Consider the following 17,773-nt stretch of genomic DNA (forward strand, 5'->3'; position numbering starts at 1 on the left):
TCAAATTAACCCCTTCATTAGCTGGCCATCTTTCTCATCTGATCTCTCCCCCTCCCCTCCCTCCCCGCCTCCCCCCCTCTAATCGAGGATCCACTTCTGTCCAATCATGTGACATCTGTCTAAATCATGTGACCCTGTGAGTTCTGTTGAATTAGTGAGTGATTTAGAACTTACGTTCTCTCTCCCTCCCTCCCTCCCTCCACTCCCTCTCTCTCTCTACAGGAGTTGGAGTTGTGTCGACGGCTCTACAAGCTCCACTTCCAGCTGCTGCTGCTGTTCCAGGCGTACTGCAAGCTCATCAGCAGGGTGGAGACCATCAAGAGGGAGGCAGAGGTAGCCCACCCTTCACCCACCATGGACACTTCACCTGTCTCACCCCCCCCCCCTCCTCCCACCACACACTACAACTCGCCCATTCGGTGGACTTTTTTGATTTGATACAAATCGTCTCACAACTACTACGAATGCAAACATTTTTAGCCTGGGAATCAAATCAAAAGCCCCTAACCCAGACAGTGTATATTGTGCGTTATCCAACCAGTTGAGATAGACAACAAAACAAACCGCACGCCGCACCCGTGTGGGTGCTGTTCTCTACCAGAGCCGGGCCGACCGCAGGATCATAACTTCATGGTCCTTAATGGTTTCCAGTTAAAAGCCAGAACGACACCAGCAGCTCTCTGGGTTCCCCGTGTGCCGTAAATCTCTCCAGGATACCCGATGTGCTGTTTACTATTCATGAGTCATTTAGCTGAAGCTTTTATCGGGGTGATCTGCAGTGAACATATATCCGTGTCATTTAAAGAGCGGGTTGTTCCAGGAATGCCTCCAGGTAGACTGCAGACAGTGGGCGTTCGCAGCAGACCCATCGTGACACGGCCCATTCCTCACCGTGTCTTTGTGAACTTCTACACTTCTAGTGTTTTTGCACAATCCTGAACTCCTGCCATGGGAGTGCATCTTGGAGCGGGAATATAGATGGACCGATCGATCGGAGAGAGGGTTCAGTTGGTCGCTATCTCGGCCATTGCCCCCTCTCTCTCTGTGTTTTTATAGCTCTTGGAGGGCTCTTTAATCAGATCAAAGCTCTTTATGAGATTACATTCTCCTGGCATGGTCTTGTAGGCTGGCTCTCCCAGTTAATCACTGCTCAATGCGAAAGGAGAATGGCCGCTGTGACGTCTGTCCCCACTTTAAACACAGACGCTGTTATCAGTGCACAGAAGTCACAGTCTTTCCATTTTGTCTAATCAACCATCTACCTCTCTGTCTACCTCTATGTATGCCTACCTATCTGTCTGCGTTGGCCTTCCTGTCTGCCCATCTGTCCGCCTATCTTGTCTGTATGTCTGTCTGACTTCCTGTCTGTCTCTTGTCAGGTGACCAACATGTCAGATGAGCTGGCTCTTCTGGAAGGCTGTCTGAAGGAGGCGGAGACAGGAAGCGAGGGACAGGAAGTCATCTGTCTCTCGGACGACGCGCAGACCAACACCGAGACGGCCATCCAGTCGCTGATCGAGACCCTGAGGGCCCGAGACTTCGCCTCTGCCCTCAGCCAGGTCAAAGTCTTCAGGTAGGTCCTTCGGGTCAGACCTGAGATGGTCTCCAGTTAAAGAGGAACACCACATTGGGGCACATTTGTAGAGTTTGCTGCCACCTAAAGGTTAAAAACAATCAGCAATGTGCAGTTGTTGTTGTTGTTGTTTTTTTTACAATTAATTCAAGCGCATAATAGCATTGCAGAATACCAAGAGAAGTTTGACACTAAATGATTGAAATGGATAACTGAAGGAAGTAGTTTAATTATGACTATAGATGCATACAACAATTTGGTTTAGTCCTAGAAAGACCAAAAAACCCTGCAACGTTATGTGTTGCGTTGTCGATTCAATGTAATTGATCTCTAGATGGCAGCAAATGAACCGTGCATATAGTTGCCCTTTAATGCCTCCCACAACACCGGTGACCAGATCAGGGCTTTAACCCCGGCCCCCCCCTGCCCCCCCTACCCTACCCTACCCTACAGGTCCCTCTGGCCCAGCGACATCTTCGGCAGCGACGCGGACGACGCGGTGCAGACCCTGCTGCACATCTACTTCCGCCACCAGACGCTGGGGCAGACGGGCTGCCTGGCGGTGCTGGGGGGCAGCGGGGACCTCTCTCAGGCCAGCCGCCGCCTCATGGAGCTCAACCTGCAGATCCGCCAGGCCCTCAGCCAGGAGCAGGGACCCGCCCCGCCTCACCCGCCCCTCCATGGTCAGCGTGGGGCTGTGAAACGTATATATATATATCCAACGCACCCCCCCCCCCCTCCCTCCCTCGACCTGGACACACACACACACACACTCTTCTGGTGCTCCCTGGGAAGTGGGGCGTGGCCCTCGGGAGAGAGACGGGTGGGGTGAGGCCAGCTTCTGATTGGACAAGATAATGAGACTTTTACCAATAAGGGCTAACGCACGCTTGGAGGTGGGGAGGGGGGTACCTGTGACTCATCGGTCTAGGCGATGACATCACCGAGTCCCCTCCCTCCCTCCCTCCCTCCCTCCCTCCCTCCCTGGACTGATGCGCACTCTGCAAAATGCGTGCGCACTCTGCAATAAAGGATGCGCCGGGGCTGACGTAGCAGCCGGTGTGGAGCAGGCGGCGGCGGCGGCGGTTGAGACGACGCGAACACGACAGATTTTATTTTTTCTTATCTCGTTGCTTTTGTTTGAGTGGTACAGAGCAGGGGTGTGAGTGTCAGCGAGCTTTGCACTGGGGGGGGGAGGGGGGGGGTCCACCAGCTGTGTGTGTGTGTGTGCGTGCGTGTGTGTAGCGAGCGGAAGGAGAGAGAAAGAAGAAGAAGAAGAAGGGGCGGGGGGATTATGCTGTCCTGTCCACTTCCTTAAGCAAAAGCATAAAACAATAACATTTAAAAAAAGAAAAAAGAAAAAAAGGGGGTTTCAAAAGCATGCTTGAAAGAGAAAGCACTGCAAGAGTATTTTTTTGGGAGAAATGTATTTTTTAGTAGTGCTACTATCCTAGGTTGTAAATGTTTTGGGTATTTAACATGTAACCCCGCGGGGGCGGGGGTGGGGGGGCGCTGTGGTCCGCCCCCCCCACCCCCTACCCCCCCCCCCCCTCCTGCAGCTGTAAAAAGAGAAATATATCCGTTTATTGACCTGCGACTCTTTAACCAAATAAGTAGCTGCCTTTTAGAGACTTGTAACAGTGTGCTGTGTATTGGATACTCTGGTATACACACACCTCTACATACACACATCTATACACACACACATGCAAACACACACACACACACATGCAAACACACACACACACAGAAAACTGCATTTAATTGCACACGAGTGCAGACCGGCTCCCGCCTGCAAGGCGGAGGAATGTGCGTAACTTATTGTACTCTGTATATATTTTAGAAGGTGTATAGTGTAAAAGCAGTATTTTTTTGTGTAATGCACTGTTAACCTGAGTGGGACCGGACGGAAGGGAGGGTACTCTACTGTTGAAGTCCAGTCACACACTTAACAAAACCTTTCCCAAACTCTGGCTTGCTTGATGCTTGTAAACTGGGCTGGGAGTCTTATTTTTATTTTTTTGGGGGGGGGGGGGGGGGCCAGGGGAGGTGGGGTTTAACCAAATCTCGACCAATGAAAATGGCGACGGTGGCTTGTAGCCTCTCTCCTATTGGACGGCCGCAGCCTATCCTAGCCGAGTCCTATGCATTCCTTTTTCCACTGTGATCCTTCCCCCCCCCCCCCCCCCACATCCCTCCCCCTCTCCCAGGTTTGTGTCGGCTCCCCCCCTCCCGCTCTGTCCCGGTAGTGGCGAGGGACGGTTTGCATTCTGGAGGACGGTCCTCTCGGCACATTGTAACAATCACTGGAGTCTCCACAGAGCTTCTTGGCTTGCCTGCTAGATTTAAAAATGCTGTTATTAAAAATGGATATATTATTTACCTGGAAGAGATGCATTATATACCCACACACACACGATTCTCAGCAGCCTTCACTCGGGACAAATAAAATTGATAAAGTAATCATGTCCGGTTGTCGTGGCTCGTTTATACAGTGTGACTGAACGGATGGACAGCTCGTGAGTGGCCAAGCTGTAGGCTTCTGGTCAAGTCCTGAGTGCAAGGTATTGTTCCCAATAGGCTAATTAGTGGTGCCTTTATCTGAAACCTTACTGATCGGTTTACTGAAGGCAAAGGCCAGACAATCCTGAAAGCAATGTTTATTTTCGTGTGTCTGTAAACAAGTGCATCACAAGTGAGTGTTGCCCTAGATGTATGCTCAGTACTTGTGACGTAGGCCGGTCGAGCCAGCATCACAACATATAGGGACACGCCAGACATGTGATGTCACTAAAACACAGGAAAAGGGCTGATTTTCAAACTGCTTGTAATGGCTAATTACACTTAGTAGCATAATAATATCACCCTTTAATAATCCAGAGAACTCCACTGAACATTTGTGCCAGGTAGTTTATTTCAATAAAGTCAAGCGCACAGCATCAAAACCTGAACCAAAACAAAAATCTGACATGAAATTAAGAAAACGTCAGCTTATCCGAGGCAGACTTTGTTGGCATCAGAGTTCTAGATAATGTACTTGAAGCTGAAGGTGCTGTCGCAGGACAGCCGCTTGCCCTTGCACCTGCCGCACAGATCCTGCCGGTGGGGTCGTTTGGGGTCCACGTGGCGCGGAGTTAACGCGCACGAACAGCGCGCTTTGTTGCAGGTCTGGAAACGAGGTCAACGGTTAGTGGAGGAGCTCACGCACATTATTACATCATGTTGGGGGACTATGAAGTGTCTTACATGGCATGTTATGTCTTCAACTCGGTACGGGTTGAATTCCTTTTGGCATTTTCTGCAAAACTGTTTGAAATAAACCTGGTAGGAGAAGTAGAAGTTATAGAAGGGAAAACGAATGCAAGCGAGTTTTGCGATTTCCACGCCTTACCTTATTTGTGCCTTGGACGCACCATACGTAGGCGCTCTCCCACCGTAGGTTACACGCTCTGCAGTGATAATATCCGTACTTCTGTTCCAGAAACTACACAACACAGCCAAGGTTGGAAGCACATTTATTAGTAGCCTATATTATTATGTATAAATTATTGTGTGTGGCCCTCACCTGAAACCTCACGCGGGCTTTGAGTTTGGACCTTTCCTTGACGGATTTGGACGCCTCGGGTTTAAGCGGCTGCTTGGACTTAATGTTTTTGCGCTGGGCAGCGGCCTTCTGCTCATCCGTCTCCGCGCTGATGTTCTTATTCTCGTCCTTCTCGTCCGCCTCACCCTCTACTGAGGCCTCCTGAAGTGGTTCTCCGCTCGCCACGTCGCAAGAGGTGCCCTTGTCGTCATCGGAGAGAAACGATGTAATAGATCTGTACGCGATGGGCGAGTAGACGGCGAGAGTGCGAGGGTATCGCACGCCGCCTGCGCCCTTCGGACTGCCCGGTGAACCTTGACCCTCTTGTGTGGTGCGTCTGCGAAGCGCGTCGCGCTTAACGGACAGGAGGGTGCGCGGCCCGATTTCGCACTGCACCGAGGCGTCGGTCTTGGGGTTCACCTGGATGGCCACATCTTTAGTGTTGGCCTTCCTTAGGCGCGGGGTGAGCTTCGGGTTGATTTGCGATAAGATGGACCTGAGTTGCGCGCGCTGAGTGTTGTTGAACGCTTCGATCATGTCCGCGTGGTTGGAAATATACTTATTGTATTTCCAACCCACATCTCGGGGTTTGTGGTACCTGCTGGCGTACGGGTTGTATGAGGAATAGAAATAGCTGTCGACTGACTCGTCACCATACGTAGCCATCTTGTTCAGCCAACTGGTGTGTGAGGCGCGTCAATATAAATGCACCAGACGCGGCTCGCGCGCAATTAGCTCTGATTGCAGACACATGCGCAATTTTTTTGGTTTTGTTTGTCTTTTCAAAAAACCCGACACAAGAAAACACACCGGGCAGCAACATGGCCACCACCCTCGGTAGGCCGTCTGCATTGTATCGCTTTTGTTTATTCATACTCTCAATTGAATGCCATAAATCTCTTCATATAGTTGATTTATAATATACATAACTACACATGTCATGCTCTCTCTCTCTCTCTCTCTCTCTCTCTCTCTCTCTCTCTCTCTCTCTCTCTCTCTCTCTCTCTCTCTCTCTCTCTCTCTCTCTCTCTCTCTCTCTCTCTTGTTCACATTATAACGAGTGTAGTTCGGTAGGCTAGTGGGTTGGCACTGCATGGTTGAAAAATAAAATGCGTTATTCCAACCTCCAAAATTTGACAGCAACAACCTGTTGAATTATAGATATCCAGTAACAAAAGTGCCCGAGTATGACAGGTGAAGTAGAAGTCAATTATATTTATACATGTATAAAATAATGTATAATAATAATAATGTGTTGTAACTGAGGCGACTTGTTTCTCCATTCATGTTCTTGAATGTATTGATGATGTAGACAAAATCCTGTAAACTTTCAGAGATAACGATGACACTTGGCAGAAGAAAACTCTCCTATATAATCTTATAGACATGACTTTTCTTTTTGCAATTGAATGTTGCACATATTTGGCAATGTTTCCGTTTAAATAGCTTACGTTATGACACACACACACACACACACACACACACACACACACACACACACACACACACACACACACACACACACACACACACATCTCACGCCTCATGCGAGTCACGGTACACTGCGCATGCCCGTCACCGGTCCCTCTTGCATAGCCTTGACCTCTCTATGGACGCGATGGATGAGGCGGAGGTGGACGTTGGTGTTTTTGGGGTCTCCAGCAGCGCCTCACACCGGCGTGGCGTCAGTGCACCCCTCCAGCCGGATGGTGTTGGGGTCACTCGACGTCACCGCTCCGTACGAGGCGTCAAAGCAGTCGTCCTCGTCGTCTTCAAACCGCTGGTACGTCATGTTCGTCCCGTCGCCGCCGACTCCCGCCACGGGCTCCGGTTTATGTAGAACCTCCTTCCGGTACATTTTATACCCGAGGATGAAAATCCCGGCCTCGGCCGCCTGGAAGAGCGCGTAGAGCAGCGGGAACATATACATGCCCCCCATGAGGTGAGGCGGGAAGGCCAACTTGAGGATGGCGGTGCACAGCTGCACGTTCTGGCATCCCGTCTCCATGGAGACGGACCTCCGGCAGTTGGGCGGCAGGCCGAACAGCGTGGCGAGGCCGTATCCCGCCGCGTAGCCGCACATGGGCATGAGCACCGCCACCACGTACACGGAGGGCGGGATGGTGGAGAGCAGCTCGGGGCCCAACATGGCCCCCGTCAGGATGAAGAGCAGGATGAGCGTGACCAGCAGCGACCATAAAGACAGCTGTAAAACACAATTAGTAAAACGTCATCACGTGACGTCAGGTCAAACCCTGCCGGATCACGACACGGCCCACCCTCCCCTTCTCGCTCTCTCGCTCTCTCCCTCTCCCTCCCATTATAGGCCTACATTGAAAGAGATAAACAAGATTAAGAAAATAAAACTTAACCTTGCTGCTTAACGGACACATATTTGGCACAGTACTTACTGTGGTCGCAATTCAAAGTCTTCACATGTGCAATCCAGAGTAAAATACATGAGAGTAGGCTTTACGCAAAAAGTGTGCGAGGTTCACCTTCAACACGATGTCGGCTATCCGCGTGTAGCGGTAGCGCAGCGCGACCCCGAGGCCGATGGGGACCAGAGTGCTGAAGAGCGTGAGGATGATCGCCCCGAAGGGCATCAGGTTGACCACGGGCGTGTTGATCCACGCGCGGCTGTAGATCCACAGACACAGCGGCATGAGCACCAGGGCGAGCAGTGTGGACGAGATGGTCATGATGATGCTGGAGGAGCGATAGAGAGAGAGAGAGAGAGAGAGAGAGAGAGAGACCCGGGCCGTGAGAGGAGACACACACACCGCTTTAAAATGTAAAGTTATACACATCAAACAAGTTGATCAAGTAGGCTATTCTAAACAACATATACATGTATTGAATTCCATTTTTGAGCCATGCGTAAAGTGGGTATAGTGCGCGTAAAATCATCGCCTCTTGTGCGTAATTGAATTATTTTTTTTCTCAATCGACAGAACGATACGTGGTTCGTTTAAAGGCATTTATCTAGTTTCAAAACAGATAAAGACCTATATACTGCATGTTTTTATTATTATTCGAAGAGCTGGGGGGGGGAAAAAACACACCAACACACATGCGTTATACCGTGATGTGAGAGAGAGAGGCGCACCATCTCGCGCACCCAGCCTTACCTGAGGTTCATCTCTCCGTTGACCAGGAGCGACATGATGTTGGACAGGTTGCCCCCCGGGCAGCAGCCGCAGAGCAGCACGGCCATGGCCGCCACGTCGTCCAGGGAGAAGGCCAGGGCCAGGAGGAAAGCCACTAAGGGCATGATGACGAACTGGCACACCAGCGCCAGCAGAACCCCGATGGGTCTCCGGATCTGCTCCCCGAGCTGACTCACGTCCACCGTGCAGCCCAGGCCCAGCATGGTGAGGCACAGCACGAGCCCCACGAACACGTTGATGCCGTGGCTCAACGGAGAGTCCCAGAACGCAGGCACCAGGTGGTCCGGGTCGGTGGGCACCGCGGCCATCAGGTCTGCTTCGAAGGCAGTCCTGAGCGCGTTGCTTTCTGAGAATATTGGCCAACTGGTGCCGTGGTGTGACCCCTCCATTGGTTCAGTCTTTCTCAATGCCGTCTAACAAAACAAAAATAGCTTTTAAGTGTATAGGGTCCCTCGAAAACGGAGCTAAACCATCCTTTTGGAACCCCGGTGTTCAAGCACGCGTCCAGATGTCACCTCAGTGCGCGCAGAGAGGCCGGTGACTCTCCCCCGAGGTGTCCGCTCGTAAAATGAGATTTTCCCCAGTGACGTACTCGCTGGCCACTTTCACAAATGAGTCTCCGCGGGGTGTGCATATGATTTGATGCCCCCCCCCCCCCCGTGTCACTGGGTCTTAAGGACAGCGCGTCGTGCGGCTACAGTGGTTTCCGCGGATTGGCTCCCCCCGGAGTACGCGCGTCGACGCAAGTGGGCTCTCTCTTAACGGAACTTATTCAGGAGCAGATGGCTTCAGATACGCGGTATCCTCACGCATATCACATAGCACGGAATTGAAGAGTAGTCCTATTTGAGAAAATTGGGGGGGGGGGGGGAAGTCACCAGGACACTGGATAAGCCGGCCCCATAGGCTACATACGACGGCACCTGAACTAAAACACCGCCGTTTCTTGAGATGCTACTCAATGTGTGGAGCTGTGGGGGGAAAAAATGAAGCAGCGGTGCGATGTTTCCCGTGGGTGAACCTTTACAGAGACACGTGACCTTTATGTGGGCGCACTGACTGTGATGATGGAGTGGCCGCTACTTTTGTTCTCTGCCCGTTCTCTCTTTCATGAATCTGTGTCGTCGCTGAGCATGAAAGTCTTATCTGGAGCATGTGGTCATGGAGGACTCACACATCCGTCACGATAATAGGCCTACTCATACATGTTAAGAGATCATACGAACCCTATGAGCCCTAATACATAATACAATTAGGTTTATAAAAAGAAATGTCTAAACGTACTATTCTGTAATGTTATTCGTTTGAACACTGCAACTGTGGACACAAAGTTGCAATCCTGTTCATTCGTTGGTCAATTTGCTAATGATGCACAAGAGGAGAGGAGAGGTTTTCAGCTTTATTTGAAATGTGGGTTTACACAGGGAAAGTGAATGTCATGTTCATGGATGTAAAAAAAGTTCCATAACAAAAACCATCACACAAAAGGTGTGGTGCCGTCTTGTTGTAACATTCCCTCCTTTCCCACGGAGGCACCCCGCACTCTAATAAATAGTCATTTACATATGTCATCAGTTATAAATATGAAGGCGCATTTTTAACATACTTTTTTAAAGCAATTATAAATGATTAAGTTACTTAAGAAACCCAAACACATATGCAAACAAATTAACCAAGCAAAAAATGCAAATCATTGGTAAACTCATAAAATTGGCACAAAATGAGCAAGAGAGCACTTTTAAAATAAAGTATAATGTAAATTATAGGCACTAGTTTCGATAATATCCGGCACACCATTTACCAAATAATCATCCCTATTTTTTTAGGCAAGCCTCTGGATTTATAAAGCACAAGAGGCAATGGCCACTTTATTAAAATCTTACATTTAGTTTTTCTGAACACACTGTTCCCTCTGTCACGGCATGAATGATACACACTGCAGGCTAACAACACCACATTATAATTCATTAATTACACATTTACCGAAGTGGTGGCGATCAGGTCAGGGTTTCAGACTCGGAGAAAGAAGGTTAGTTGTTTGGGATAGAATTGTGGCGTGAAGTCATCCAAGACTCAGCTGAGCAAAACATTCACGGTTCTCTTCAAAATGGACGCACGCTAAAACAAGGCTTTGGGGAGTTAGCTTTACGTTGAGGTTTTAAAAACATACATTTCTTTTAATGTTTTAAACAATCTTAAAACAAATACTGATATGGATGCTTGGACATAAAAACTGCATAAATAATTTGAATAAATAACCTCCAAAAGAAACATCTGCTTACATTCATGCTGAATTTCGAGAGAGAAACTCTTAGAACCAGATGCAGAGGTCCTTAATAAGACGTGAAGCCCCTCCAGATCTTTGGGATAGGGTGGCTCCCCACCTAAAGACACCTAAAGACGTCAGACCCTTCAGAAGTGAAGAGTTATCAGCTTTAGGATATGAAAGATTTTCCGATCACAAAGACACGAGAGCCAGACCCATTAGGACCATTTGGATTGAGGAGCTTCACGACCGAAGCACCTTCAGACCCGACGGGTGGCGGAGCTCTCAGCTTTAGGTCATGACTGACTTTCAGAACTGGTGAGACAAGGATAGCCCCCAGCATGAAGACATGAGATCCATTCAGACCTTTCGGATTGATGAGCTCAAGCATCGAAGCACCTTCAGATATGAAGGGGCACCCATCGGCAAATGAAGAACCTGTCAGACAGCTTGAACGCCCCAGACCCCGAAGGACCTTCAGACCTTCAGAGAGAAGAGCGTCAGGCTCTGAGGTCGAAGCACCGCCGACACGCGAGGAACCACGGAGCGCTGAGACATGAAGGAACATCGGCCCTACACAGACCTCTCCAAGCAGAACGGAGTCTAGAGTGAGAGCAAATTCAAAACGTTTAAACCTGAGGGAAAAGGAAGAAGAGCGTGGGAGAGATGGAGACAGCTGGACTGGAGTCTGGGAGATGATTGCAGTCACAGAGGAAGGCGAGGGCGCCCTCTTCTGGTGGCAGAGAAGGATTTGTTTTTCTCTGCTTTTCTTTGGCATTTCCCTTGCTATGTGCTCTGAATGCCAGCTGTCTTTTCAGTACACGTAATTGACACTTCGTTTTTTTTGAGTTGTCATGTTTCATATCTATAGTCTTTCTCTTGTTAACTCTTTAGAATGAATCTGGGTAAAGTCTTCTTCTTCTTCTTCTTGACTCTTAGAGGACTCTGGATAAAGTGCCACGTTGGAACGCCTGCCTCGGTCGCGATGCGGGGTGTGCAGCACCCTCTGGTGGCCGGCTTCAGTAACAGCCTTCCCTCCAGTTCTCCCCGGAACTGCCGTAGGAGCGGGGTGCGGGCAGAGACCTGGGGACAGTCAATGAAGGGAATCGTCCTCTGAGGTGACTTCTGAACTGGTATACAAAGTAACATAATACAGAATAAAATAATAAAAATATAGATAATACATTCACCCTGGATGGGAAATACAGGAATATTAAAGAGCCCCCATTTTACCATCCAAGGTGTGAGGTCGATTTTTTTTTAAAGCTATTTGTGACATCACAAGTGGGAGTCTTGATAGCTCAACCTCCAGCCCGCCCAGTGGACCGTACCGACTGGTGGGTGGATCTTTCCACCATACTCCCATGTGTGACGTCATCAGTTGTTTGAAATGACTCAGCAACCTCCAACCAGGTCGGGTAAAGTAACCCTTTAGGACAGAGATTCATAACCTGGTGGTCGCTGGAGAGACATTAAAAAAAAAAAGTGGGTTTTCCTCGCAAAAGGTTTAAGTAGCGCTGCTTTAAAAGGACCCCAAAACACAGACCAGTCCCACTCACTGGGGGTGTCTCTGAGTCCAAGACACCCACAGTGAGTGGGACTGGTCCACACTCTGAGTGAGCGAGAGAGTGAGAGAGAGAGAGAGTGTGAGAGAGAGAGAGGGAGAGAGAGAGGGAGGGAGAGAGAGAGCGTGGGAGCGAGAGAGAGAGAGAGAGAGTGCGAGAGAGAGAGAGTGCGCGAGAGAGAGAGTGCGAGAGAGAGAGAGTGCGAGAGAGTGAGAGAGAGCGAGTGAGAGAGAGCGAGTGCGCGAGAGAGAGAGAGCGAGCGAGCGTGAGAGACAGCGAGCGAGTGCGAGAGAGAGAGAACGTACCTGCGCACGGGCTGCGCCAGCTTGGGTCTGGGCAGGGGGATGCCTCCTCCTCCGCCGCCGCCGCCCCCGGCCGTGGCGCTGGGCCGGGGCAGGCCGCTGCGCGGGGGCGCCAGGGAGCGGACCGGGGTGGAGTTCCCGGAGCCGGGGTTGGACGTGGCCTTCACGGGCTGCCTGAGGGCCAGCGGGGAGGGCATGGCCGGGGAGCGCAGCTTACTGGGGGATGGAACTGGAAGGGGGAGCACCGCCAGGTTTAACTACACACACACTTATGCATATAGATATATATTATATTATATATTAGGTAGTTATAGTATACAGATACTGTATATGTAGAGAGTAGATATTATATTCAAACACATGTACATGTTTAGATATAACTATGTATATGGATAGGTGTGATTTATTATACTACACACACATACATGTCACCAGTGTTTAAAGTATATAGACATATATCGATATGACAACACATGTATAAAGATATATATTATTATATACACTACGGTGTATATACATGTGTAATATAGGCTTGTACAATGTATATAACTATAGGTGGACATTGAATATAATATACTACACACATATACAGGTTCCTATACGTGTTCATAGTGCAGTATATAGACATAGTTATACATGATGTATATAGATTAACCGTAGGGCATATGTCGATGGCTGGTGTCTGTCACCATCGGGTGACGGTGGCGGCGCAGAGGTCTGTGAAACAGGCTCACTCGTCTATCACTACGTATGTATGGGACATGGCAGGAAGGTGGTCTCTCTATATGAACGGTCGTCACGTTTGGACGTCCCTGCATGACATGGTGTTTCTATCGACAAACAAAAAAGATGGAGGAAGATGGGGCTAATACAAGGCCAGCCTAGTTCTACGCCCCCCCCCCCCTCCCCGGGCCCCCAGGATGGTTGTTGCACATGTGTAGGTTAAGATGATTGCAGGTCCTAGCACAACACCAACACACAAAACCACAGCATGAAGGCACGATCACAATGTTCACAAATACTCAATACGCTAGAATCCTCAGTGAATACTCACTGAAATCTGCCTCCTCTCCGAAGCAACAGGACAGGGGGACTAAAGGATGGAGACAGGAGCAGAGACGAACCTTCATTTACCGCCCGGTCCCAACTTAAAGAGCAACTGTACACTGCGCCGCAGCTGGGAGTGAGCTGCCACCTGGAGGCGAAACCCTGTCACTGCGGTACTCTTATGTGGAACACGGATGGGTCCTGTTGCTCACCTATTTCATATTAATGTTTAGTTTTTTCTTCTTCGTGTCTCGTTTTCATTAGATTGTGTTTTGATTGTCTCGTGTTTCTCAAATTGCCAAGAGTCAAACAAACAAATGAGATCCATTCGACTCAATCAAAATGCACAGGGGAAAAATGGCTGATTGATATGCTACGGTAGCGTTGTGTCAAATCTCACGTACAAAGTACACAGATCAGCCTAGCATGTTTTCAACAAAGAGACAGCAGAGAGCAGCACACTCAGATATGTGATCTACTGTGGTGTTCCTCTGTAAAGCCACACATGAACGCTTCCCGGAGATCAAATCATGACTTTCCTTGGTCTTGGTGTTTAAATGGGCCTTACCAAGCCCAAACAAAACCACCTGGACCACATGCGCTAGAGACAGGCGGGGAACTAGCAGGCTCTGCATGTACTGTATGTACCGGACAGTACTCTGGAATACACACAGGATTACACAGGGCCCCACAGGCAGTTCCCCCTGGCAACCATCTGAACCTTCTGACAGCTTTAGAACATAATGCAGACTCTAACTATGAGATGAAGAACACTGTTGCATCCTGAGTTGCCACAGTGTCACACTAACATGTGACACTGAGGTGTAGGATGTCTACAGTTTTGGGAGAAGAGTGTTCCGACTCCCCGCCGAAAGCTACTGGGTTCAATCCCCCCCTCAATGTATGCATCAGATTCACTTTGGGTAACAGCTGTGTTCATTCAAATGGTACACGGTGGAGGTATGTTAGCTGTATGATGATGAAACCGCTCAATAATGCTCCACTGCAGCGTTACACACCGTCATCTGCACACCTCTAGACACTTGGCTACCAATTCCACCAGCTTTTTCTGTGAGAGTGCCAGGGTTCTGTCTCTCTAGGCCGGGATCCTGCACAGTCCGTGTCAGTGAGTTACTACCCAGAGTTACTCACACATCGCCAAAGAAAAAGAGTCCAGCACCGGGCGATTACTTACACATAGAGCCAAGAAAGCTTGAAAGAACCGGGGTGGGTTCTCACTATGTCCTTAATATAGAAAACAAGAGACACTGCACATTTGTGTGATTCAGTGTGAAACATTGCACATGGTGCGGTGGTTTGACCAGAGCCCACACAACACACCAGTACGGGGTGTGTGACCAGAGCCCACACAACACACCAGTACTGGGTATGTGACCAGAGCCCACACAACACACCAGTACGGGGTGTGTTTGGGTAGGACCAGTCACTACGTTACAGGGTTGTGTTCGTGTCCCCAGAGAGCGGTTACCTCGCAGGGCTGACGGGCTTTGGAGGTGCTGTTTGGTTTTTGGAGTGGCTCGGGACGGGGTGGACGACCTTGGGGTACCGGCCGCTGTAAAAACAGGGTTATTTCAGCAGGGGACTCCCGAGGGGTTTAGCCCCACAGCCGTGGACAAGGCTGGGAGCTTAGGAAAAGGCTAGTGAATCAAGAGCCACCAGGCATGCACCGGCTGCAGGTGCAGAAAGGGGCCACTAGAGGGCAATGCAGGCAAACATTCCCAGCTGCAGCGGCAGTATTCCAGAAAGAGACTGGGAGCACATGCTTCATAGAGGAGGTGGCAAGGAGAAAGAGGCAGAGCTTTAGCCGTGACATTTCGCCTCATGAGGTCATGCAACAACAACAGAACTGTCTTTGAAACCCCCTACACCCCGTGATGTCTGAGTCACCACGGTGATGGTGCAGAGTCCTTAAACGTGAGGCACCCTCTTTTTTTCTTTCTTTTTTTTTTTAGCTTTGAGCTGCTGGTCAGATCACATTTTTCATGAGCAGAGAAAGTAAATCATTTAAATGAATGAGTTCAATGAAATAATTGTTTGCAGGAGTGTACCGGTAATAATGTTCAATCAACAAGTAAACAGAACAGACCGCCGATAAGATCTAACTTCCCGTAAAGTGAATCTAAGATCTCACCTACTATCCTTCCCTTATCGTGGTAGTTGACATCACCTGACCACCGCCCTTCTCTCATTGGCCACGCCCACAACCCAGTGACCCCACTTACACCCTCGATTGGGATGTTTAACTTGTGTGAAGTGGGATCCCTTTGTTGCTCTTTCATTTAAGGCTTGGCATGTTAAAGCCACCAGAGCATTAAGAGTTCCAGGATTAAAGTGCAGATCTTAAATTACGGCTCTCTGGGATGATCTGCGCTCTCGTTAAAGCAATCTATTAAGAGTCCGGTCTGATCTGCAGCCAACAGATTTGCGTCTGAAGGGTTTGTGGTGCTGGGAGTGTGCAGCGTTTGACCTAGCTCTCATTAAACCCACAGCACTGGGAGACACAGCTCCAGTGTCGGATTGAAAGTGATGCTCAAAAGGAGAAGGGGAAAATGTGTGTAAAAGAAAAAGGATTTAAGAGGTGGAGACCAACTCAAAGAAACATCCCCCGGTATATCAAAGCCATGACACTCCAAAGAGAGGAGCTGTGTGAAGATGCAGCCACAGGCGTTCAACACAAGGCTGAGTGATGCAGAGGAGAACCCAGCCGGTGTTTCTCTTACAAGTGCGGCGATAGTGCAGAGACAAGGAACCGTTGCAGAGAATACAAGTCCTCCATTATGCCCCCGTGATGAGTAAGCCCCGACACTATGAGATGGCCTACGTGTTAAACATCATAAAACAACTTCTGTCGATAAAACATGGGGTGTTTGTGTCAAAAATTTGAGCCAATCTAAACCAAAAATGTAGGTATTTTCTGTGTGTGCGTGTAATGTCTATTTAAAAAACATGTACACACTAATATAACATGACTCAGCGTATGTAACATGACTTGGCTACAGTGACAGCTCATAATAACATGACTCAGCTAATATCACATCATTTGGCGATAATAAAACGACTGGGCTATCATGATAGCATGACTTTACACACTACCAGCTCATAAGCCACTCCCAAGTGTCCCACAGGCCCTGGTTCCAGCGGGCGGTGGCGGTGGCGGCGGCGGCGCTACTCACTAGCAGACTGGTTCTGGTGGCGCGGGGACCCTCCGTTGGGGGTCTGCAGGTTGGACTCCATGCTGCGGCTGTTCTTGACGGGCTCCGCACCCGGGCCGGCTGGTACCGAGGAGCGGCTCAGGTTGGGGAGGCTTCGTCTCAGCTTCTCTACAACCCCCGGAAGCACAGGACGAGAGCGTGAGGGGTTTCAGCCCGGTCTGACCTACTGGACCGTTCTGCCCTTCAGGGTAGACCAACGCCCTGTCTACACTAACCCGGGTAGATATTAAAAAAAACGCACATTTAGCAATGAAAACGATCCACCGTCCACACTATTGTTTTCATATCGTTTACGGAATGTTTTGCACGTTCCACACTGAAATGATTTTGATAAACAGTTGTTGTTGTTGTTGTGTGGTTACGCGACTTCCGCCACGCCTCTCTGTTGAGATTACAGGCGCGCGATCAGCTAACAGCTGATCGCTAGATAACTGGTGTCTTTGCGTTTTTTTTTTCCCCCATTAAAAAGTATGACGAGTCGTAACTGAAGATAGGCCTACATGTGTACATTGCACAGAGAGTTCATAGTTTCCATTTCACCTGCCATGTTTGTTTAAGATGAGCATCTCAGTCTCGAGCGCAAGCGTGTGGCAGCGTCATGGCAACCGAGCGCCATCGTCTCTGAAAGCCTTCGTCTTACCCTGACCACACTACAATGCGAACGCCAGAGTCTTCACATTTATCCACCTCGGCGATCGTTTTTTTAAAAAGCATCGTTTTCAGTGTCGGAATTCGCCGTTCTCATGTGGACGGAAGGGCTAAACGGATAAATATCGATGCGTTTGTAGATTTACCCGGGTTAGTGTGGACAGGGCCCAAGTCAGTCCCTCTCTCTCTCTCTCTCTCTCTCTCTCTCTCAAACCCCTGTGTCCCTCTGTCCCTCCCCCCATCTCCCCGTCCCTCCCCCCATCTTTCCGTCCCTCTCATCCATCTCTCCGTCCCTCTCCCCATCCCTCCGTCCCTCTCCCCATCTCCCCCCCCCTCCCCCCCATCTCCCCCCCCCTCCCCCCCCCATCTCTCCATCCCTCTCCTCC

General features: G+C 49.6%; 4 protein-coding genes across 4 annotated transcripts; 1 reads left to right on the top strand and 3 right to left on the bottom strand.

Moving 5' to 3' along the window:
* Positions 1-167: 167 nt before the first annotated feature.
* Positions 168-2,916, top strand: LOC311371447 (protein furry homolog-like; the record flags this gene model as incomplete). Its single annotated transcript, XM_084489499.1, has 3 exons — positions 168-333; positions 1,380-1,573; positions 2,027-2,916. Coding segments are annotated over 3 exons (739 nt in total), but the record flags the coding sequence as incomplete, so codon positions are not given.
* A 1,681-nt stretch (positions 2,917-4,597) lies between these two features.
* On the bottom strand, positions 4,598-5,822 carry LOC311371448 (zygote arrest protein 1-like; the record flags this gene model as incomplete). The annotated part of the gene is made up of 4 exons (XM_084489500.1): positions 4,598-4,741; positions 4,820-4,894; positions 4,965-5,057; positions 5,139-5,822. 4 exons carry the CDS (start codon positions 5,820-5,822, stop codon positions 4,598-4,600), a joined length of 996 nt encoding a protein of 331 aa, XP_084345626.1.
* Positions 5,823-6,825: 1,003 nt separating this feature from the next.
* LOC311371446 (sodium/bile acid cotransporter 4-like) lies at positions 6,826-8,637 on the bottom strand (the record flags this gene model as incomplete). Its single annotated transcript, XM_084489498.1, has 3 exons — positions 8,288-8,637; positions 7,655-7,865; positions 6,826-7,362 (listed from the first exon to the last, which is right to left on the bottom strand). The coding sequence occupies exons 1-3, from the start codon at positions 8,632-8,634 to the stop codon at positions 6,826-6,828; spliced, it is 1,095 nt and encodes a 364-aa protein (XP_084345624.1). The 5' UTR covers positions 8,635-8,637.
* Positions 8,638-9,705: 1,068 nt separating this feature from the next.
* LOC311371445 (SLAIN motif-containing protein 2-like) lies at positions 9,706-16,847 on the bottom strand (the record flags this gene model as incomplete). The annotated part of the gene is made up of 4 exons (XM_084489497.1): positions 9,706-11,675; positions 12,463-12,688; positions 14,996-15,079; positions 16,701-16,847. Coding segments are annotated over 4 exons (521 nt in total), but the record flags the coding sequence as incomplete, so codon positions are not given.
* Positions 16,848-17,773: the final 926 nt, after the last annotated feature.

The sequence above is a fragment of the Micromesistius poutassou genome, assembly GCF_964030765.1.
Source record: "Micromesistius poutassou genome assembly, contig: SCAFFOLD_1073, whole genome shotgun sequence".
Classification (NCBI taxonomy): Eukaryota; Metazoa; Chordata; class Actinopteri; order Gadiformes; family Gadidae; genus Micromesistius; species Micromesistius poutassou.